The 13,580-nt window shown below is 45.9% G+C and overlaps 1 protein-coding gene across 1 annotated transcript in view; it reads right to left on the minus strand.

Moving 5' to 3' along the window:
• LOC111979892 (beta-galactoside alpha-2,6-sialyltransferase 2) overlaps window positions 1-13,580 on the minus strand; it is a 100,678-nt gene that overhangs the window by 20,700 nt on the left and 66,398 nt on the right. Inside the window, exon 3 of the mRNA XM_024010568.2 lies at window positions 1,506-1,603. Coding sequence (XP_023866336.1) covers window positions 1,506-1,603 — 98 coding nt within the window. The remainder of the gene's footprint in view (window positions 1-1,505; window positions 1,604-13,580) is intronic.

Raw genomic sequence — 13,580 nt, forward strand, 5'->3', positions numbered from 1 at the left:
ACAGGTCCTATAACATCTAACCTGTAGAGTAATATAATATTAACTAGGTCTATAACATCTAACCTGTAGAGTAATATAATATTAACTATAGGTCTATACCTCTAACCTGTAGAGTATATATAATATTATATAGGTCTATAACATCTAACCTGTAGAGTAATATAATATAACTATAGGTCTATAACTCTAACTGTAGAGTAATATAAATTAACTATAGGTCTATAACATCTAATGTAGAGTAATATAATATTAACTATAGGTCTATAACTCTAACCTGTAGATAATAAATTAACTATGGCTATAACCTACCTTGTGAGTAATATAATATTAACTAAGGTCTATAACATACCTGTAGAGTAATATAATATTAACTATAGGTCTATAACATCTAACCTGTAGTAATATAATATTAACTATAGGTCTATAACATTAACCTGTAGAGTAATATAATATTACTAAGGTCTATAACATCTAACCTGTAGAGTAATATAATATTAACTTAGGTCTATAACTCTAACCTGTAGAGTTAATATTAATATATAGGTCTATAACATCTAACCTGTAGAGTAATATAATATTAACTATAGGTCTATAACATCTAACCTGTAGAGTAATATAAATTAACTATAGGTCTATAACATCCTAACCTGTAGAGTATATATATTTAACTATAAGGTCTATAACCTCTAACCTGTAGATAATATAATATTAACTATAGTGTCTAACACTCTAACCTGTAGAGTAATATAATATTAACTAAGGTCTATAACTCTAACCTGTAGAGTAATATATATTAACTATAGGTCTATAACATCTAACCTGTAGAGTAATATAATATTAACTATAGGTCTATAACCTCTAACCTGTAGAGTAATATAATATTAACTCCTGCATAATTATGTATTTCTTGTATTAAAATAGTAGCTACACCAAATGTTAATTTTGTCTCTGGAACAGGAGAGAAGAAATTGGATTTCTTTCTTTCAGCGTCTCTTGAGAGAATGGGAATGTGCGGTTAGGAACTCAATCACATAAAACTGACAGTATTTCAAAAACATAAATGCATCCAAGTCGAACTGAAATCTCATCAGAAAAATGTTTGATCGTTTTCACAGTATTTCATTTCATTAAAACCGGTCAAACTGATGTCATTTGTAAATTGTTGCAGGAGAAGAATGGTATGTTTTCTCCCCGGCTCCTAAATGTCCTCGATGCACGAGAGAAGCAGAAATGAAAGAGAAAACTTTACCATTTCAGATTATTGATGCATTCATTCTATTGCTTTCTGACATTATTCTGGTGAGCAGCGCTTTATTTAGTCTTCTTGAGCAAGAAGTTATGACAGAAGAGAAGCTTCATGTATCTTATTATAGATGAGTTGACAAATAGCCTACCAAATGTCAGAAATGATAACCAGAAAAATATAAATTGGGCTTAAATTATTTTATAATAAGCACCCCCTGTGAAAAATCCTTCCTTCATCCCTGACTGACACACACACACACCTGCGAGTTAATGATGCGGATGGTGGTCTTGTTCCCCACGTCCCTCTCATAGCCCTCTGTAGGTGCTGTGTTGAACCGCAGAACTGCATCATGGGAATCTGGGGGATAGACAAAGACAACATAAGTCAATTATGTCACTGAAGAAAGAAAATCAATACTCTAAGACAATCATCAACTAAGAAATATCAAATGCATCAACTAAAGAAAATCAATGCCACGCACACTAAGAAAATCAAATGCCAGCTAACTAAGAAAATCAAATGCCACTCCAAAGCAATGCATTAACAAGAAATCAAAATGCACTCAAGCTAAGAAAATCCAATGCCACTCATAAGAAATAAATGCCAACTCAACTAAGAAAATCAAATGCCACTCAATAAGAAATTCAGAATGCCACTCAACTACAGAACATCAAGACTTCAACAAAATCATGCACTCACTAAGAAAATGCAATGCCACTACTCGGAAAAATCAAATGCACTCAGCTAAAGAAAATCAATGCCACTAAAAACATTCCACTAAGAACAATACAAATGCCCTCAACTAAGAAAATAACATGCCACCCTGCAGAAAAACTCAAGTGTCTTCATTTAGACCAATAGTTGTATTAAACCTAAGTCAAAAATAAATAATGGAAGGCCAATCACTCAATGTGCTCATAAGGACGCAGCTCCTAGATGGCATCCAACTGGTTTTTACTCTGGTCAAATACTATGATTTAGCTGGTCCACAATGTTTACTCTGGTCAATACTATGATTTAGCTGGTCCACACTGTTTTACTCTGGTCAAATTACTACTGATTTAGCTGGTCCACAATGTTCACTCTGGCCAAATAGTATATTTAGCTGGTCCACAATGTTCACTCTGGCCAAATAGTATGATTTAGCTGGTCCACAATGTTTTCTACTGGCAATACTATATTTAGCTGTCCACAATGTTCCTCTGGCCAATACTATGATTTAGCTGGTTCCACAATGTTTTACTCTGGGCCAACTACTATGATTTAGCTGGTACACAATGTTCACTCTGGCCAAATCACATGATTTAGCTGGTCCACACTATTTACTCTCGGTCAAATACTTTGATTTAGCTGGTCCACACTGGTTTCTCTGGTTCAATACTATGATTTATGTCACGACTCCCTGCCTGTTCGGCGCGCGCTTCGGCCGCTCGTCGTCGCCGGTCTACTAGCTGCCACCGATCCCCTTTTCTTTTCTGTTTGTTTTGTCTTATTGGGTTGCACCTGTCTCTATTTTGTTTTGATTCAGGACTATTTAAGCCTGTTAGGCCCGCTGTTTTTGTGCGGGCTTGTTTCTGTTAGTCAGGTTGGTGCGTGTAGTGTTCTGTCTGTTTGTGCCCTTGTTTGGTTGGACATTTTTTGGATTATTTCGCCCTGTTGTTTTGGGTTCGCATTGGAAACCGAAATAAAGTCCGGTTTCCCCAGTATCCTCTGCTCTCTGCGTTTGACTCCGCACCCACCACTCCAGGCTCTGTGACAGAAGCCCGCACCCCTATGGAGTCAGCAGGAGCAGCTGCACCTCCTCTCCCATCCATGGAGGAGCGAGTCCTCCATCATACGGCCATTCTCCACCGTATCGGGTCGGCAATGGACCAAATGATGGAGAGGATGGACCGATGGGAGAGGAATGGCCTCCCTACCTCACCCCCAGCTCCTCCTCCACCAGCACCACCTACCCCTCCTATGGCGTCCGGATCCAGTGCTCTGCGTCTGGCGCTCCCCAGGGAGTACAATGGAACGGCGGCTATGTGCCAGAGGTTCTTACTACAGCTGGAGCTGTACCTGGCTACCGTTCGTCCGACTCCCTCGGGGGAGGCGAGCGTGAGCGTCCTCTTCTCCTGTCTGACGGGTCGAGCCCTGGAGTGGGCCAACGCAGTGTGGAATGGCCCAGACTCGGCGAGGTACCACTACCCCGAGTTGAACGGCTGTTTCACTTGCGACAGGAGACGAGGAGCGCGCAGGACTTTGGAGTTCCGGACCTTGGCCGCTGGGGCGGGGTGGAACGACAGGGCCCTGATGGACCACTATCGTTGTAGCCTCCGGGAGGACGTCCGCAGGGAGTTAGCTTGTCGGGACGCCACCCTCTCCCTCGACAAACTCATGGACATGTTGATCCGACTAGACAACCTGCTGGCTGCCCGCGGGCGTCCAGAACGGGCCCTGTTGGTTCCACCTCCCGGCCCTCCCGCTCCAATCCCCATGGAGTTAGGGGGGGCCGCATCGAGGGGGACAGGAGGAGGAGGCTCCTCCTGCACCAGGTGTGGTCGGAGAGGACACACTGCCGATCGGTGCTGGAGGAGCTCGTCTGGGAGTCGGGAGGGCAGGCAGAGCACTCCTCGTTCACCCCAGGTGAGTCAGCACCAGACTCACCCAGAGCTCCCTGTTGGTCATATGTTCCTACTAATTTCTTTCTCTGACTTTTCTTCCTCTCTACAGCATAAAGCGCTAGTCGATTCAGGCGCAGCTGGGACCTTTATGGATCGTGGACTCGCATTAAGGCTAGGGATTCCCCTGGTGCCGCTAGACCAACCCTTCCCCGTGCACTCCTTAGATAGCCGACCATTAGGGTCAGGGCTGGCCAGGGAGGCCACGGTTCTACTGGACATGGTAACGCAGGGGGATCATAAGGAGCGGATTAGTCTCTTCCTTATTGATTCACCTGCATTTCCAGTGGTGCTGGGGATTCCCTGGCTGGCTAATCACAATCCTGAGATTTCATGGAYACAGGGGGKTCTCRGAGGGTGGTCAGAGGAGTMTTCAGGTAGGTGCAMAGGAGTTTCCATCGGTGCGACGACGGTGGAGAGTCCAGACCAGGTTTCCACTGTGCGCATTCCCTCTGAATATGCCGATTTGGCTATCGCCTTCTGTAAGAAGAAGGCGACCCAATTACCACCTCATCGACGAGGGGTTTGCGCGATAAACCTCCTGGTAAACGCTGCACTTCCCAGGAGTCACGTGTAACCGTTGTCCCAGGAGGAGACAGTGGCTATGGAGACATATGTCACTGAATCTCTGGGACAGGGGTACATTCGGCCCTGCACGTCACCCGTCTCCTCAAGCTTCTTTTTTGTGAAGAAAAAGGAGGGAGGTCTGCGTCCGTGCATTGATTATAGAGGTGTAAATTCATCACAGTGGGGTTTAGTTACCCGCTACCGCTCATCGCCAAGGTGGTGGAATCATTTCACGGGGCGCGTTTTTTCACAAAACTGGACCTTAGGAGTGCGTATAATTTGGTGCGTATCCGGGAGGGAGATGAGTGGAAGACCGCGTTTAGTACCACATCTGGCCATTATGAGTACCTCGTCATGCCGTATGGGTTGAAGAATGCTCCAGCCGTTTTCCAATCTTTCGTAGACGAGATTATCAGGGACCTGCACGGGCAGGGTGTGGTGGTGTATGTCGATGATATACTGATCTATTCTGCCACACGCGCTGCGCATGTGTCTCTGGTGCATAGAGTACTTGGGCGACTGCTGGAGCATGATCTGTACGTCAAGGCTGAGAAATGTGTGTTCTCCAAACATGCCGTTTCCTTCCTGGGTTATCGCATTTCCACCTCTGGGGTGGTGATGGAGTGTGACCGCGTTACAGCCGTGCGTAATTGGCCGACTCCGACCACGGTAAAGGAGGTGCAGCGTTTTTTAGGGTTTGCCAATTACTACCGGAGGTTTATCCGGGGTTTTGGTCAGGTGGCTGCTCTCATTACCTCACTGCTGAAGGGGGGGCCGGCGCATTTACGGTGGTCAGCGGAGGCGGATAGAGCCTTCAGTCGTCTGAAGGAGCTGTTCACCGACGCTCCCGTGCTGGCTCATCCGGACCCCTCTTTGGCGTTCATAGTGGAGGTGGACGCGTCCGAGGCTGGGATTGGAGCCGTGCTATCACAGCGCTCGGGCACGCCACCGAAACTCCGCCCCTGCGCTTTCTTCTCGAGAAAACTCGGTCCGGCGGAGCGGAACTATGACGTGGGGGACCGGGAGTTGTTAGCTGTGGTCAAAGCTCTGAAGGTGTGGAGACATTGGCTTGAGGGGGCCAAGCACCCTTTCCTCATCTGGACTGACCATCGTAATCTCGAGTATATCCGGGCAGCGAGGAGATTGAATCCGCGTCAGGCCAGGTGGGCCATGTTTTTTACCCGATTTCGTTTCACGATCTCCTATAGGCCAGGCTCCCTTAATACTAAGGCTGACGCGCTGTCCCGTCTCTATGACACCGAGGAGCGGTTCATCGATCCTACTCCCATCCTTCCAGCTTCATGTCTGGTAGCACCGGTGGTATGGGAGGTGGACGCGGAAATCGAGCGGGCGTTACGGTTGGAACCTGCACCTCCTCAGTGTAGGTTTCTGCGGTCGTATTGCCAGGACCGGCCTGGTGAATGGGCGAGGTACGTCCCATTTGCGGAGGTGGCTCAGAATTCCCTCCGCCACTCCTCCACTAACATGTCACCGTTCCAGTGCATGTTGGGCTACCAGCCGGTCCTGGCCCCATGGCATCAGAGCCAGACCGAAGCTCCTGCGGTGGAGGAGTGGGTGCAGCGCTCGAAGGAGACCTGGAGAGCCGTCCAGGAATCACTGAAACAAGCTGGTGGACGGCAGAAGAGGAGCGCTGACCGGCGCCGCAGTGAGGCCCCCGTGTTCGCACCGGGGGACCGGGTCTGGCTCTCGACCCGAAACCTGCCCCTTCGCCTGCCCTGCCGGAAGCTGGGGCCGCAGTGTGTGGGGCCATTTAAAGTCCTAAGGAGGATAAACGAGGTGTGTTATAGGTTACAGCTTCCTTCTTACTATCGTATTAACCCCTCGTTTCATGTGTCTCTCCTCAGGCCAGTGGTGGCTGGTGCCCTGCAGGAAGGTGAGGTGCCCGGAGGTCCCTGCGCCCCCTCTGGACATCGAGGGGTCCCCGGCGTACACTGTACGTTCTATTCTGGACTCTAGACGCCGGGTGAGGGGCCTACAGTACCTCGTGGACTGGGAGGGGTACGGTCCGGAGGAGAGGTGCTGGGTACCGGTGGGGGACATCTTGGACCCATCACTACTGAGGGACTTCCACCGCCTCCATGTCACGACTCCCACCGAAGGTGGCTCCCCTGCCTGTTCGGGCGGCGCTCGGCGGTCGTCGTCGCCGGTCTACTAGCTGCCACCGATCCCCTTTTCCTTTTCTGTTTGTTTTGTCTTATTGGTTGCACCTATCTCTTATTTTGTTTTGATTCAGGACTGCTTAAGCCTGTTAGGCCCGCCTGTTTTTGTGTGGGCTTGTTTCTGTTAGTCAGGTTGTGCGTGTAGTGTTCCTGTCTGTTTGTGCCCTGTGTTGGGTTGGAAATTTTTGTGATTATTTCGCCTGTTGTTTTGGGCGTTCGCATTGGAAACCGAAATAAAGTCCGGTTTCCCCAGTATCCTCTGCTCTCTGCGTTTGACTCCGCACCCACCACTCCAGGCTCTGTGACAATTTAGCTGGTCCACACTGTTTACTCTGGTCAAATACTTTGATTTAGCTGGTTAAGGTGGTGGCTCAGGGGAATTAGAACAAACAGGATTCACACACACACACACACACACACACACACACACACACACACACACACACACACACACACACAATGTTAACCTACGGCTCAAACAGACAAAGAGGGTTATATCCACAAAGAGCCCAAAATATTTATAGAGAGAAAGAGAGCGTGAGAGAGAGAGCAGGAGCACCTGCATCTTCTTTACCTCCAGGGATATCCTGAGAGCCTGCAGTTGAGTTGAAGCACTTCACTAGCAAGTCTCCCTGGCCTGAAAGAAGTGACCTCTTCCCCTTCACCCTGGCAGCTCCTCTCCTCCCTCACTCCATCCATAGAGACAGAAAAAGCACTCTGCTTTCAGCCATAGTCAAAACACTTGAGCTGAATGACTGGTAAGCGTGAATAGCCATTTGACATGAACAATCCGGTACATGAACGATCTGGTGCAGGATTTAGCTCTGTGCTTTGTACATGACAGTATAACTACTCATAGACACAGAAAGAGCGCAGCCTTGTGGTCAACGTGTGTAACTGAAGGGACTTTGACAGGCACTGGTCTGCTTCCAGTATGAACTGTATGACACATCATCAATCACCACCAGGAAACAACATTTTCAGACTGAACCTAGTCTAGCCTAGAGGCTATCAACAGGCTAGTACACAGTATAGAGACAGGGAGTGTGTCCTACTGGCCTGCACACACATGAACGTACACAGATACACACATAGGCCTCCACACACACACGCACGTGCGCACACACACACACACACACACACACACACACACACACAGTTATGATTGATGGTTATGGCTAAGCTCAGCGACTCTTAATCAGTCTCTCTCCACTGTTCGAGCAGTCCATTGTGACTTCAGCAGGGCTACATGACACTTGGATGAACGATCATGTATGGTTGAGCTGACACTTCAAAGGATGGGCATCCACAGCAAAGCTATCCTCCACTTCCTCAATGACACCAGTAAACCATGTGGAGGGTATTGGCATTCAGTAGATCAACACTTAGCTTAACCCCTGTGGACGGACTCCAAGTTCTCACTGACATTCAAAGTGTAGGTTTTGGTCTTCATGCCTCTAGCTCGTACGGCCGATGGACGGGACCATTTATTTGTCCCAGGACTATACCTGATAGAGTAATGTTACTGGATCCACAGTCTTCATCTCAAAACGTACTTCTTAGATTTCAAATGAACAGCCATGTACAAGCCATATGGTAATGGCTCTAATAGTGGATAAGGTAAGTGATAGCCAAGGAATGGGTCTATTTGGAATTCAGAAGGACAGTGTGTGATAGGGGGTGGAGGTGGAAAGATGTGGAGGGAGAGAGCGGTGAGGTGGTGAGAGGACTTGAACATAAAAGGCCGTTGAGGGTGTTATTCAGTCAATTCACAACATGGTGGCAGCAAAACAGTACAGTACAGATGACAACAGATTCACAAACCTCTCACTTTACGGACTATAATCCCAAACACACGCTCACATGCTTGTAACAGCACACACACACACACACACACACACACACACACACACACACACACACACACACACACACACACACACACACACACACACACACACACACACCACACACACACACACACACACACACACCACACACACACACACACACACACACACACACACACACACACCTTGCCGTGAAGGAAGACAGGAAGGCATTTCCACCTCAGGAGTTCAGAAACACCTATTGGGACTTTAAGGTTCTATCTAGATTTTGGTCAAAATGTAGTTATTGACATAGCCTTAATCCGTGCAATGTTCTCTACCTATATAGTATTATAAATACCCCAATTCATGTTGTTATGTTCAAAAGAATAAGATTTAAAAAATAGCTGACACCATTCAAACCAATTAGGGTTCTGAACTTTAAAGCCAACTATCTCAGAATCATCTTTTAGCAGATAGAACCAAGCTCTCAATTTGGCGTAACTAAGTGAGTAAGTGAGATCAATGTGGTTTGAGATCCTGTTCGCCGATCTATACAGTTAATTAAACAAGGTTTGGCTCTTCTAACCTCACAGAGGTTCAATACTGAATGGGTTTATTATGTTGCTCATCACAAAGGTCTTTATCATGCAGGAGTTCCCCCTAGATCGGTTGGTTGGTGAGTGGGTTGGTTGGTTGGTTGGTTGGTTGGTTGGTTGGTCGGTTGGTTGGTTGGTGAGTGGCCGTTGTTGCTTCTAGACGTTTGCACTTCACAATTAGAGCACTTACAGTTGGCCGGGGCAGCTCTAGTAGGGTAGACATTTAACGAACTGACTTGTTGGAAAGGTGGCATCCTGTGACGGTGCCACTGAGCTCTTTAGTAAAGCCATTCTACTGCCAATGTTTGTCTATGGAGATTGCATGGCGGTGTGCTCGATTTTATACACCTGTCAGAAACGGGTGTGGCTGAAATAGCCGAATCCACTAATTTGAAGGGGTGTCCACATACACTATATATACAGCAGTATGTTCAGTATGTACAGTACATCTATTCTTGCTATGACAGACAAAGCAGAGATAAGACCATCCAATGGTTACTGATAACCACAAACACAACAGTCACCAGATTCCGGATTCACCGACCGACCAACCAACCAACCCACTCACTCACTCACTCACTCACTCACTCACTCACCAACCGACCAACCAACCATGAAATGGGTTTCCATGGCTACACAAACTATTTGCATTGCCCCCCCCGCCCCCTCCCCCTCTTTTACACCGCTGCTACTCTCTGTTATTATCTATGCATAGTCACTTTAATAACTCTACCTACATGTACATATTACCTCAATTATCTCGACTAACCGGTGCCCCCGCACATTGACTCTGTACCGGTACACCCCTGTATATAGTCTTGCTATTGTTATTTTACTGTTGCTCTTTAACTACTTGTTACTTTTATTTCTTATTCTTATTCATTTTTTTAAAACTGCTTTGTTGGTTAGGGGCTTGTAAGTAAGCATTTCACTGTAAGGTCTACTACACCTGTTGTATTCGGCGCATGTGACTAATAAAGTTTGATTTTAAGTGACGGCTGGAGTGGTGTCAAGTTCCCTGTCATTGGACTCTGAAGCAGTGGAAACACGTTCTCTGGAAAGATGAATCACGCTTCCCCATCTGGCCTGCACAGAGCCCTGAACTCAACCCCATCGATCACCTTTGGGATGAATTGGAACACCGACTGCGAGCCAGGCCTAATCGCCCAACATCAGTGCCCGAACTCACAAATGCTCTTGTGGCTGAATGGAAGTCAGTCCCTGCAACAATGTTCCAACATCTAGTGGAAAGCCTTCCCAGAAGAGTGGAGGCTGTTAAAAWWWWTTTTTTTTWAATTCCCCTTTATTTAACCAGGTAAGCTAGTTGAGAACAAGTTCTCATTTACAACTGCGACCTGGCCAAGATAAAGCAAAGCAGTGCGACAGCAACAACACAGAGTTACACATGGAATAAACAAGCGTACAGTCAATAACACAATAGAAAAAAGAAAGTCTATATACAGTGTGTGCAAATGGCGTGAGGAGGTATGGCAATAAATAGGCCACAGTAGCAAAGTAATTACAATTTAGCAGATTAACACTGGAGTGATAGATGAGCAGATGATGATGATCAGATGATGGTGTGTAAGTAGTGATACTGGTGTGCAAAAGAGCAGCAAAGTAAATAAAAACAATATGGGGATGAGGTAGATAGATTGGGTGGGCTATTTACAGATGGACTATGTACAGCTGCAGCGATCGGTTACCTGCTCAGATAGCTGATGTTTAAATTTAGTGAGGGAAATGTAAGTCTCCAGCTTCAGCGATTTTTGCAATTCGTTCCAGTCACTGGCAGGAGGGAACTGGAAGGAAAGGTGGCCAAAGGGGGTGTTGGCTTTGGGGATGACAAGTGAGATATACCTGCTGGAGCGCGTGCTACGGGTGGGTGTTGTTATCGTGACCAGTGAGCTGAGATAAGGCAGAGCTTTACCTAGTATAGACTTGTAGATGACCTGGAGCCAGTGGGTCTGGCGACGAATATGTAGCGAGGGCCAGCCGACTAGAGCATACAGGTCGCAGTGGTGGGGGCAGCAAAGGGGGGACCAACTCCTTATTAATTGCCCATGATTTTGGAATGAGATGTTCGACGAGCAGGTGTCCACATACTGTTGGTCATGTAGTGTATAAATCTACATTACGGATGTTAAATCGGTTAGCCGCCAGAAAATACATTTGACCGGCCATGCTTATCGGTCTATAGGTTCATTTGCATAATTGTGTGGAATTAAATTGGAGCGCGTGTATTTTCGTTAGTCGTCATGCGTTTTATTTATCACGCTCACAGCATACAGAGCCTAGTTTGAGGGGCAGATAGCCTACCACCTGTCAGACAGCCAAGAGTAGCTCCTCAAAAAGCCTGTAGGCTACTTGAGTGAACCCTGCTTTTGTAAGCCCAGTAATTGTGCAACAAGTAATATTTCAAAATTCAAATCGAGTGTAAAAAACTTGTGGCAACGATCAAAAAGGAGCGATTTTATTTCTCAATCTCAACTCCTAAAGTGCGCCTCCCATTCGGATTCGGATGCAAAGGCTATAACCTGCCTCCCGTTGACTATCAGCGCACCACCCACCACTTTGCAATGGGAGCTTGAGGCAGTATAACTGTTTGAAACTTGAACAATTTACTTTCCTTCTAATAATGAGTCATGTCTTACCTTGCTTCAAAGTAMCCTTGCGAAAATCCATCCATAGAAACGTGGGGGCCATGATTTTATAAAGACTTCCTTGTGCCATTAACCAGCATTTCTCTCCTGTTCTATTGATTTTTATATCAAATTTTATTTCATTGTCCAGAAGCCAAAGGCAAAATCCTAGTCATAATAGCAACCCATCATAGTAGTTGCTATAAACCCTTTTCCAGTGCACGAACCACTGACGTAACGCACAGATACACGCGACTCTTGGCGGCAGTAAGAAAGCCATCGCCATCTGTGCCCATTCAACATAGATTTACGTTTTCATTACTTCTAAACCAAATTACTTTTTGGGGTCCTCATATGCATACAATGATGTTTTGATTCTTTTTTGAACAGTCACTAAGATTAAATTTGGTTGTGATCTTGGCAAAATAACTATTTTGGATGCAGCAGTTATTAGCTAGAATGCTAACGCTCATTAACATAGGCTGTAGCAAAAGCTAGCCAAAGAGCCATTTTACTGGTCGAAGTTTAAGTGCAGTTGATTTGCAATGATGACACAAACATTATATTTAGCAGGACATTCATACGAGCCTTAAAATCCAATTTAATCCAAAAGTAGTGTGAAATGCACTCATAAGCAACATGCAAATAGAGGCTGTGTTTGCATACTTCACCGTAGGGATGGTGCCACGTTTCCTCCAGATGTGACGCTTGGCATTCAGGCCAAAGAGTTCAATCTTGGTTTCATCAGATCAGAGAATCTTGTTTCTCATGGTCAGAGTCCTTTAGGTGCCTTTTGGCAAACACCAAACGGGCTGTCATGTGCCTTAACTGAGGAGTGGCTTCCGTCTGGCCACTCTACCACAAAGGCCTGATTGGTGGAGTGCTGCATAAATGGTTGTCCTTCTGGAAGGTTCTCCCATCTCCACAGAGGAACTCTGGACTCTGTCAGAGTGACCATCGACCTCTTGGTCGCGTCCCTGACAAAAGTCCTTCTCCCCGATTGCTCAGTTTGGCCGGGCGGCCAGCTCTAAGAAGAGTCTAGGTGATTCAAAACTTCTTACATTGAAGAATGATGGGAGGCCACTGTGTTCTTTGGGACCTTCAATGCTGCAGACATTGTTCCTTACCCTTTCCCAGATCTGTGCCTCGACACAATCCTGAAGGACAATTCCTTCGATCACATGGCTTGGTTTTTGCTCTGACATGCACTGTGAACTGTGGGACCTTGTATAGACAGGTGTGTGCCTTTCCAAATCATGTCCAATCAATTGAATTTACCATAAGTGGACTCCAAACAAGTTTTAGAAACATCTCAAGAATGATCAACAAGATGCACCTGAGCTCAATTTCAAGTCTCATAGCAAAGGGTCTTAATACGTATGTAAATAAGGTATTTGTTTTTTATTTTTAATACATTTTCAAAAATGTCTAAAAACCTGTTTTCCCTTTGTCATTATGGGGTATTGTGTGTAGATTGATGAGTAAAAATATTTCTTTAATCCATTTTAGAATAAGGCTGTAGTGTAACAAAATGTGGAAAAAGTAAAGGGGTCTGAATAGTTTCCGAATGCACTGTATAAGAACTCCCCCGAGTTCTGCCACCAACATGAGTGTATTGTCCTCGTGCGGCAATGTTTGCAAACACAGAAAGGGGTCTATTAGATTCCCCCTCTTTCTAAATTTCAAACAGATATTTTAATCTCTGTCACATATGTAACTGCTCGCGTTAGGACCGCAGTTTATAACTGGACATTTTCAGTGAATTGCATTTGGGCAAATGTTTGAAAAGTTTTATTAGCTGCTTCATTACAGGAGTTGCATGTTCAATAACAGGCTACAGCCTTTTGACTGTGA

The sequence above is a fragment of the Salvelinus sp. IW2-2015 genome, linkage group LG2, assembly GCF_002910315.2.
Source record: "Salvelinus sp. IW2-2015 linkage group LG2, ASM291031v2, whole genome shotgun sequence".
Classification (NCBI taxonomy): Eukaryota; Metazoa; Chordata; class Actinopteri; order Salmoniformes; family Salmonidae; genus Salvelinus; species Salvelinus sp. IW2-2015.